The sequence below is a fragment of the Choristoneura fumiferana genome, unplaced genomic scaffold, assembly GCF_025370935.1.
Source record: "Choristoneura fumiferana unplaced genomic scaffold, NRCan_CFum_1 Sck3bRy_57;HRSCAF=227_pilon, whole genome shotgun sequence".
Classification (NCBI taxonomy): Eukaryota; Metazoa; Arthropoda; class Insecta; order Lepidoptera; family Tortricidae; genus Choristoneura; species Choristoneura fumiferana.
Genome location: NW_027413043.1, coordinates 1 through 10,266, shown reverse-complemented (window position 1 = coordinate 10,266; position 10,266 = coordinate 1). Strand labels below are relative to the sequence as shown.

The 10,266-nt window shown below is 37.6% G+C and overlaps 1 protein-coding gene across 1 annotated transcript; it reads right to left on the bottom strand.

Annotated features, from left to right (window-relative positions):
* Positions 1-356: 356 nt before the first annotated feature.
* On the bottom strand, positions 357-1,891 carry LOC141445215 (facilitated trehalose transporter Tret1-like). The gene has a single exon (XM_074110999.1). The coding sequence runs from the start codon at positions 1,889-1,891 to the stop codon at positions 653-655; it is 1,239 nt and encodes a 412-aa protein (XP_073967100.1). The 3' UTR covers positions 357-652.
* Positions 1,892-10,266: the final 8,375 nt, after the last annotated feature.

The window sequence follows — 10,266 nt, the reverse complement described above, 5'->3', positions numbered from 1 at the left end:
AATAAAAAAAAGTGATTTGTTCAATAGTTTGTTTACAAGTATAAAATAAAAGAATAATTATACTAACATAGGTATTGGAAATTCACCACGAGCTTTACGGTTGAGCAAAACTTCGTGATGAAACCAGCATTCACTTGAGAAGAAATTCAACGGTAACAAAGAAAAAAAATATATGCGTAAAAATCGTCTAATGAACTAAAAATAAAATTAACTAATAAGCAAAATAATAAAGCAACTTTCAGATAATCTCACATATTATTTAATTACCAATACAATAATGCCTTAACAAAGTAAATTTTATTAATTTAAAGTGCCGCAGTAGTAATTTTCGGTAAGTATGTGTGTGAATTGTCCAATCTGCACGGAGCCCCGACTAGATACAACACTACAGCCCAAACCCTCTCTTTCTGACAAGAGGCATGCAGTGGACAGTGGGACAAATTTAGGCCATCTCTTTCTACCCTCATCTTACAGCGTGTGACAGAAAGAAATGGTGAAATGAAAACGATTGTGATTCCGAGTGCGTTAGACAAGCCTTATTTTTAGCCTCTCTGTTTTCTGTATTGCTTACTTAGGTACTACTTTTTACTTTGTTCGAATAAGCTGAGACTGGATCACATATTTCCACGAACAGTCTCGAAACTTATGATTCTCATTTCGAGATAAACCTATTCTCTTCAACATTGGACACATCATCTGCTCGTCTGATTTTCGGACTCTTGCCTCTAAAGTAATCTCCAACATCATGCAGAGTACTATTCTTGGTTTCCGGCAATTCAACATACAAGTACATTAAGCTAAGGAACATGATGGAAGCGAATACAAGCAGCATCCCATGGGTCCCAATACCAATCTCCAGCCGCATCACCGCCACAACAGCTGCCATCCCAAGAGACCCTAATATCCCATCAAAAACTGATCCAATAGCTCTATACTCCAGCGGAAAAATCTCTCCCATCAGAATATATGATACGGGATAGAACGCGACATTTGCTAAAAAGTAATACACTGCTATTGTGATCAAAATCAACCATGATAGAACCTCATGTGGATACTTAGTCCTGATGTAAAGCATAAGACAGACTGCTACTAGCAGCACGACACCTGCCAAACCAAAACCTAACATCAAACGCCTTCTAGTGAATAATTTAACGAAGTAGACGTGAATAAAGCTGGCTGGCAAAGAAATGGCATTCCCAATAACGGTATAGAAATATCCTTTAGATTTATCGCCGCTTAGTTGTTCAGCCAAATGGACTGAGTAGGATGCAATGAAGTGACGCCCACCCATGATAGGGATGAGCATAGTGAAAAAAAGCACTAGAACAGGCCTCCACAGCACAGGTGATTTCAACTTCCTCAAGAGATCATGCATTATTGTATTGTTAGCATTCTCACGGCGTCTCGCCTTCTCGGTTTCTATGAGTTGTTTCAACTCTCTCTCTCCTTCGGCGCTGAAACCTCTGAGGGAGTAAAAAACTGTCTCGGCTTCTGTGTATCGTCCCCTGGACACTAGCCATTCAGGCGTCTCGGGCCAGAACAACGTCACAATCAGTGCTAAAGTTGGTGGCACTGCGCCTAACCAAGCTAAGTTCTTCCAGTGTAAGAAATATGCCATCAGATGCATAAGAGCGACACCTACCACTCCTGCTATCATCTTAACACTCAGGAGAATATTCCTCATTTTTGGAGAAGAGAACTCTCCTATACACACGCTCATGAAATAACCTGCTCCGAGAGGCAGTCCTTGCAGGAATATTCCAGCCAATAGCATTCCTTCTGAGTTGTAGTTCCCGGCGAAGTGAGTCAGGATCCAGCCAATTAGGATGGGTACTGTCACGCAGAGGTTGGCGACTTTTCTGCCGCCATAGTGCATGATGGGTCCGAGCATGATCACCGGAGCCAATCCAGATAGTCCTGAAATAGAAACTAACAAAAAAAAAATTACCTATTTGAAAAAAAAGTCGATGTTAAAAGAACAAATCGTTGTGATGATGATCCTGAGCTCTGTGAAAAATGCAGACAGCAACTTTAAATAATTTATTGAATCAGGCGTTACTTTGCGGAGGTTCATATCCAAAAAAGGAGAAAAGAAAAAAAACAGTGTGTTCTTAGAGTGTGGAGGTGGAGGAACTGCATGAACAGCATGCATATCTTGCTATCATACGTAGCTATCATAAGGTCGCGGGTGGGCAAAGAAATTGTTTTTAGTTCATTGAAGAAAAAACACTTAGGCCGGTATAATGTACGGTGTAGGGTTAAATAGTTTCGTACTATTTGATTTGCGAGTACTTAACCCTGAGTTAGCAGTTAACTTCGGGTAGGTAATATGTCTATGGGTAATTATTTGAGGTGTAAGATAAATGTTACAGAAATAAAAACACACATTTTGATGTGGTCTGTTTTATTTTGAACATAAACATATCCTTATATGTACCGATAAGATGCTTTATATTATAAGAGATCGATAAAGTTTATTTTCGTTAAAAAAAGCAAAAATCCAAATTAAATGGTAACAAAAATGAGCACTGTAGTGTTTGTGTATATAAGCTATAACAAGGATGACTAGTCTCGGGTTCGCGGGTAGTGGGGAAACAGTTACGTGAGAGCCGTTGGCGAGTGCGGACGTGTTTACCCTGGCTACTGGTGACGTAACGAGCCATATATATATGTTTCCCCTGTTTGTGTGAGTACTACATGTGGCGACGAGGATAAAGATAAGTAAACAAAAATAATAATTACAAAATAATAAATGTTCATTACACATAATTTCGCAAATAAATGAGGGTATCTCAACATTCAACAATACTTGTTTACAACAAGAATACACTAATTTAATAAAATAATGATATTCAAATTATACATGCGGTAGGTAATCACCGTTACGTATGAAAACAAAGAAATGTCAGAATCGACAAATCTTTCGAAACAATAATAATTAGTCCTAAATTTACGAACATTACAATTTTAATTGAATCTTGCAACTGCCGAGCGGCTCAGATTGGGACGGTCAAGCAACCAGTTCTATTTCGAGAAAAACACGATTATTTATTATTTTATCCAAAAGGTTCGATATCCTTCCTAATTATTTTGCTTTCCATATTATGATACTTAAATAAAGACAAATAGGTTAGCGAACAAGCATACAATGAAATCAATTGAATAGTTACTTTTTCCCCTAATGAAACGATTGTTTTACACGTCGAAGGAATATGCCAAAACCAATGGATTTGAGTATTGTTTGGTATCCAATGGCAAGATATTTCTACGTAAGCAAGATGGCGCTGGGGTAATTCCCATCAGGAGTGAGCAGGATGTGCAGAACTTGTATAAATCAAACAATGATAAGTGACTAGCCTTTATTCTGCTTTGTTTACTTTTTTGGCAACTTTTATGGGGTGTTAAAAGTATCCTGGTATTACCTGTTGATTTTCTCATGGTTTCTTTATTGGGTGAAGATGATAATTGTTCTTATATTGCTGATGATAATTTTCCAAGGTATACAACCAAATTGCAATGTTTAATTATTAACCTTACTTATTCTTAATATAGATGTATCTCATTATGTAAATTAATATCTCACGTCTCAAGTTGCTATAAAATGTTTGTTAATTTGTCGGCTAAAAATGGGTAGCACGGTTGATATTAGTGATGATCTGGATAATATTGCAATTTCTAAAGCGTATATTATGTGCTCACCAGGAAATTGTTTAAGTTATCTTACAAATGTCAGGGAATCCTTCACGGTTCTGGGTCTAAACATTAGGAGCATTGGCTGCAATTTTAATGAACTTCAAATACTCCTGAAAAGGATAGATATCGTGTTTGACGTTCTCATACTAAGCCAGTGTTGGCTTAGTAAATGCCAATACCTTCCCAGTTTGTCACGCTACGCATCTTTCAAATCTAATTGCGTGAAGCAGAATGATGAGGTGGTTATTTTTGTTAAGTCGGGTTTGGTGTGTACCGTTGTGAAACCATCTTTCAATGATGCCAACTGTCTTATACTGAAGTTTGCCAACGAAATGGCCTTGATTGGTACCTATGTATTGGTCTCCCTCAACAAGAAACATTGTAAACTTTCTGGAATCACTTGATATAACACTAAAATCACTACACTGTTTCAAAACAATTGCACTAATTGGGGATATAAACATTAATTTGGAACCTGGTTGTAGTAGTGCTGATGCGGATTCATATTTGAATATTGTTGCTGCTAATGGGGTTGCCGGCCCATACTTTTCCCACTAGGAAGGGCAGCTGTCTTGATCACGTTTTATTTAACTTAAGTCTGATACTGCATGTACCACTTTAATCCTGGATTCGTTTATTACTGACCATGCCCCTGTCATTCTGTCTTGTTGTCGTGAGGTGATATCAAGCAAAGCGTCACGTACAAAAATTATATTTGACGAAGCTGTTAGTGTCCAGCGAATTATAAATACAGATTTTTCTTTTATTTTGTCCATTACTGATGCTGAAATAGCTGCGCATGCTCTTGTTGAAACACTATCGAATGTGGGCAGCACTCATTCTCGATCTGTCAACGGTAGTAGCAAGATGAGAATTATTAAACCGTGGATGGCTCCTGGTCTGCTACGCTGTATCAGAAACCGTGACCGACTTTATAAATAAACTAAAAAAGATCCCAATGATCAGCTGAGCAAATTGACATATACCTGCTACAGAAACGTCTGTAAGAACCTATTAAAAAAGATTAAGCAGAGTTATGAATGTATGGAGTTTATCAAAGCTAAAAATAATCCGAAGGCTGGAAATTAATTAAAAGTATAACAAATCATAACCCAAATACCTCCACAGCTGAGAAACTACTATCCTTGAATCCTAATCCGGTATTGTCAGTTAATATAGTTAATCAGTACTTTGGCAGTGTTGGTAGGGAGTTTTGGCCGCCAAGTTTCCCAGTCAGTCGTGCGCAAGTTTTGCCTCGCATCAACACAGCAGTGGTGAAGTTAACTCAATGGCGTTGGAGGAAACTGATAATGAGGAAGTTGAACGAATCATTATGGGACTTCGCAATTGTGCTGTAGGTTGGGACAACATCCCTGCATCTCTGCTTAAGGCCTCTCGACATGTTCTTGTGCCAATCTTGACGCACGTCTATAATCTCTGTCTGTCGACGGGTACATTTCCCGCGTCTTCAAGAGAGCCCTCGTTCATCCTATTTATAAGAGTGGAGACAGAGACAGTGTCAATAATTATAGGCCCATCTCAGTGTTAACTACGCTTTCTAAAATCCTGGAAAAGATTTTAAATTGTCGCTTAGTAAAATATCTTCAATTTGGCTTTCGGAGTGGAAGATCAACTGAAGATGCTGTTTTAACTATCACTAATTCTATTGTAAACAATTTAAGTTCGAAGCTTAAAACGATAGGCATCGTTTTGGACCTATCTTAGGCTTTTGACACTGTCTCTATTCCTATCCTCTTAAAAAAAAAAAAAAAAAAAGAAGCTAGAAAAATTGGGGTACGGGGACTTGTACTCGATATGCTTCAGAGTTACCTAAGTTGTCGCACACAGATGGTCCGCATTGGTAACTACACAAGTGAAGACATGTCTCTTACATTTGGCGTGCCACAGGGCAGCGTTCTTATTTTTGATATACGTAAATGATCTCTGGAATCTTAATATGGAAAATGTTAAAGTGCTAGCTTACGCTCATGGTACTGCCCTGATCCTACAAGCGCCAACTTGGAAGGAGGTTCGCATACTCGCTGAGACCACCATGCAAATGGTGATGCAATGGCTGACACACAATCTTCTTACAATTAATATCAATAAAACTACATTCGTACCATTTGCTGCCAGAGCGTATTCTCTGCCCTCTCCGCCTCTAGTTGTACAAGCACACAACTGCGGTTGTGACAACAACAAATGTACCTGCCCTGGGTTAACGCAATCTCGATGTGTAAATTATCTGGGAGTTATTATAGACTCACTAATGACTTGGAATGAGCAGGTCGTAGCAGCTGTGGGCAGAGTTAAGAAACTATATATATTTAAGACCCTTAGACATGTCACGGATATGACTATTCTAAAAACTGTATATTTTCGCTGGCGCAATCAGTTCCATATTGTCTTCCAGCGTGGGGAGGAACTGGAAAGACCAGACTTCTCCGTTTGGAGAGAGCTCAAAGAGCTGTGCTTAAAGTCATGTTAGGCAAGCCAATTGGATTCCCCACTGTTGAGTTGTACTCAATAGCTAAAGTCCTAACTGTTAGGCAAATGTTTATTCTCAAAATTATTCTACGCAAACATCTTGACCTTTCTTTCGATCACAATAACCAAGATAAACGACGTGGTGGCCGCATTTGCAAAATTAGAAATTTCCGTATTGCACTTGTGAATAAACAATCTTTTTATCTTTCGGCACACATATACAATGAGTTGAATAGGTTACTGAACATCTACCCACTCTCATACTATGAATGTAAAAGTAAGGTTACTAAATTTCTGTTAAATCTCACATATCATGAGACTGAGTTATTAATTAGATGAAACTAGCGCAAGTGTTTGGGGTGATATGTTTGTAGTTGGTAATTGAATTACTTGTCAGCAATTTTAACTAATTGAACCAAGTGCCAACCGCGAAGACGCGTGATGCTGTCAAAATAAGACATTAATGACATTTTAATAACAACTACGGCACGCGTCGTCGTGAATGACTCTACCTGTGTCACTTTCACGTTTGTAAGTGGGCGTGAAGCACGTGTTCACTTAAAACACAAGTAATTGTATCGGCAGTACGGGCCTTCATGAAATTGTAAACCGTGCGTAAAATGTGTTTGGGCAGTACGGGCCCTCATGAAATTGTAAACCGTGCGTCATTGTGTTGTAGGCAGTACGGGCCTTCATGAAATTGTTAACCGTGCGTAAAATGTGTTTGGGCAGTACGGGCCCTCATGAAATTGTAAACCGTGCGTCATTGTGTTGTAGGCAGTACGGGCCTTCATGAAATTGTAAACCGTGCGTAAAATGTGTTTGGGCAGTACGGGCCCTCATGAAATTGTAAACCGTGCGTCATTGTGTTGTAGGCAGTACGGGCCTTCATGAAATTGTAAACCGTGCGTAAAATGTGTTTGGGCAGTACGGGCCCTCATGAAATTGTAAACCGTGCGTCATTGTGTTGTAGGCAGTACGGGCCTTCATGAAATTGTAAACCGTGCGTAAAATGTGTTTGGGCAGTACGGGCCCTCATGAAATTGTAAACCGTGCGTCATTGTCGATTTCGACGACCAGATGGCCTAGTGGTTAGAGAACCTGACTACGAAGCTTGAGGTCCCGGGTTCGATTCCCGTGTCGGGGCAGATATTTGTATGAATAATGCGAATGTTTGTTCTCGGGTCTTGGGTGTTTAATATGTTTTATGTATCTATCTATATAATTATATTTATCAGTTGCGTAGTACCCATAAAACAAGCTTTGCTAAGCTTACTTTGGGACTAGGTCAATTGGTGTGAATTGTCCCGTGATATTTATTGTGTTGTAGGCAGTACGGGCCTTCATGAAATTGTTAACCGTGCGTAGTTGTTGCATTGTGGGCAGTACGGGCCTTCATAAAATTGTAAACCGTGCGTCAAAGTGTTGGGTTGAGGGTAGTACGATCTGTCAGTTAACGGTAAACTACGTGTTAATGTAGGTACTATGGGCATACATATATACCAAACATACATATAGGTCAAACATTGAGACGGAATGTGATCCACTTAAAAAGACCCGAAGGGGAATGGGAAGTTAGAGACGTAGACGAAGAAAATAAGGAACTAAACCAAAGTGAACGGGAAGACAATGACATAAATAATTAAATATAAGAATTCATAAAGCAATTAATAAATGTTCGTGTGATTAGTGATTGAAAAATGTATCTAATTAAAACGTAAATCAAGTAACTAAAAAACGTCCTTAATATATTAAATAATTAAAGAATTTGTTGTTATACTTGCATTTAGTCAGTTCTTTCAATAAAATTACAATAAGGAAGGGATGTAGTGTTTGTGTATATAAGCTATAACAAGGATGACTAGTCTCGGGTTCGCGGGTAGTGGGGAAACAGTTACGTGAGAGCCGTTGGCGAGTGCGGACGTGTTTACCCTGGCTACTGGTGACGTAACGAGCCATATATATATGTTTCCCCTGTTTGTGTGAGTACTACATAGCGTCTACCGCTTTTAGCTCTTGTTACTATTGCGTTCTACACATTTGTGATCATTCCTGTCTAATTCTATACTGTTTAATGACGATTTAAATTACCTTCCGACTGTCATAACTCCTTTGTTAAACGTTCATAATAGAATGTTGATTATTTATCACGCATTTATATGTCTACGTTATAGTAGGGGAGCCCATGATGCTAAATGAGCATTTACTCGAGCGTCGTGGAACCTTTTAGATTTTGGAGAATAGTTGATAAGAGGGAAAAAAAGTTATATGATGTTTCCTCTTTTAGTGGTGGGGGAAGCGTCTACAGATTTGCAACAAAGTATAGAAAATACTTGGAAATAATAAAAAAAAATAAGAAAAGCTTCTCAGATATTGTAGTTTAGATGCCCCAGCGTGTCTCTGATACCTACCGAAAGTATTTACCTGCCGATTTACGTGGTGGGGGTGGGCATCCGGAAGGGTAGAAAATAAAAAGAATAAAAATTTATTATAGGGCGTCAGATATTCAAAGGGAATGTTATCTGAATCTTAAAAATGCTCCCATTTAAAAAGCGAAAAAAAATCGCCGCGTTATATAATCATATAATACCTACGGACTTATATAGGTACTCAGCAGGATTTCAGTATCCTTCCTAATCTGATACGCTCGAGTAAATCCCAAAATCTCATCTTCGGCTCCTCTACTATTAGATACTTACTCATACAAAATGTCACGAATAATTTTATTATCTGTTATTATTAATATCTACACGCGTTGTCTATTGGCCCAATGCCAATCTATTTGGCACAGTTAAATAAAGTAACAAGCCTGTAATAGTAAATAGTTCAACACCCGATCGGAATGTTTCGAGTGCAGGTGTAGGGTATGACAAATAAATAGTAGATTATGTTTAGGTTGTGCGTTTGAAAACTCAATTTGTTCTACAGTATGTTCTGGCGCAATTTAGGTACATATCGGGGGATTGACGCATTTTTCGGACTTAAAGAATATCTGGTGATTTTCGATACGTTTAGAACGTGATATAATTTACGATTGTAAAATAAACACTTGATAAAAAATATTTGATTTGATTACTAAGCTTAAATTGTATTTAATAAATCACGCCAAATTAAGTCTATGTTTGGAACTTCCGGCTAATACAAAAGTATAAAACAAACAAATAAGCCTAGGTATGCGTTAAAACAATATTCTACTAAAAGAGTAGTAAAAGTAAAAAACACTTAAATATTAAGCATATGTTATACAAAATGATTCGCACGGTAACATCTATCGCTGGGACCGCCGATTAAAAAAAAACACAAGTTTGTTTTAAAATGAATCGGAATGTTTCAGATGATTTATCTAAACATCCCGGCAAATGATATGCGGATTTTTTAATAGTGTCAAATGTTTCCATAAATTAATCGATATTCAAAATGTATGACGTCAAGACGTGATCACATTTTGGAACACAAAATCCGACTAAAACCATCCAAGGTTCACGAAGTAACAAAATCATCAACTGAAATATTGCTGTTTGATTTTAAGAAAACTTCTAAAAAACGAAAAAAAAAACACTAAAATACTATTACTATTTATTATTTCTACCATAGTGATCCACACAAGTAACATGCACATTCAAATTCTATTCATCACATTGTTTTATTTGTTACTTATGTTTTATGTGAACTGTATTTTGTTTTTTGTTATTACATGTAGCAAAATTTGTATCGAACGATAATTTATTGTAATAAACCCCTTACCCCCCGCTGTAACCTATTGATATTATTAGTCATACGTAGACATGTACAGACCCACTGAAATAGACTTCAAGTTTATGACCTCTCTTTCACACAAAAATGTCTCACAAGCGGTCTTATTATTAACATTTCAAATATGTACCATCGGCATTTTACCGTGACGATTTAGTCTGGTAACATGTTGTGACACAATCGCGATAAAGAATAAAAATCTTACAGGTTTACCTACATTTTTATGATTCAAACTTTGTTTGATTAGCCATCCCAAATAAAATTCAACTTCATCCATACTATTTTTAAATTCTAAAAAAAAAGTTGACTGAATCTGACTTGTTAATATATATA

Bases quoted from the DNA above. Each gene is read 5' to 3' on its own strand.
- LOC141445215 (XM_074110999.1), bottom strand. From the start codon at position 1,891: ATGCTCGGACCCATCATGCACTATGGCGGCAGAAAAGTCGCCAACCTC.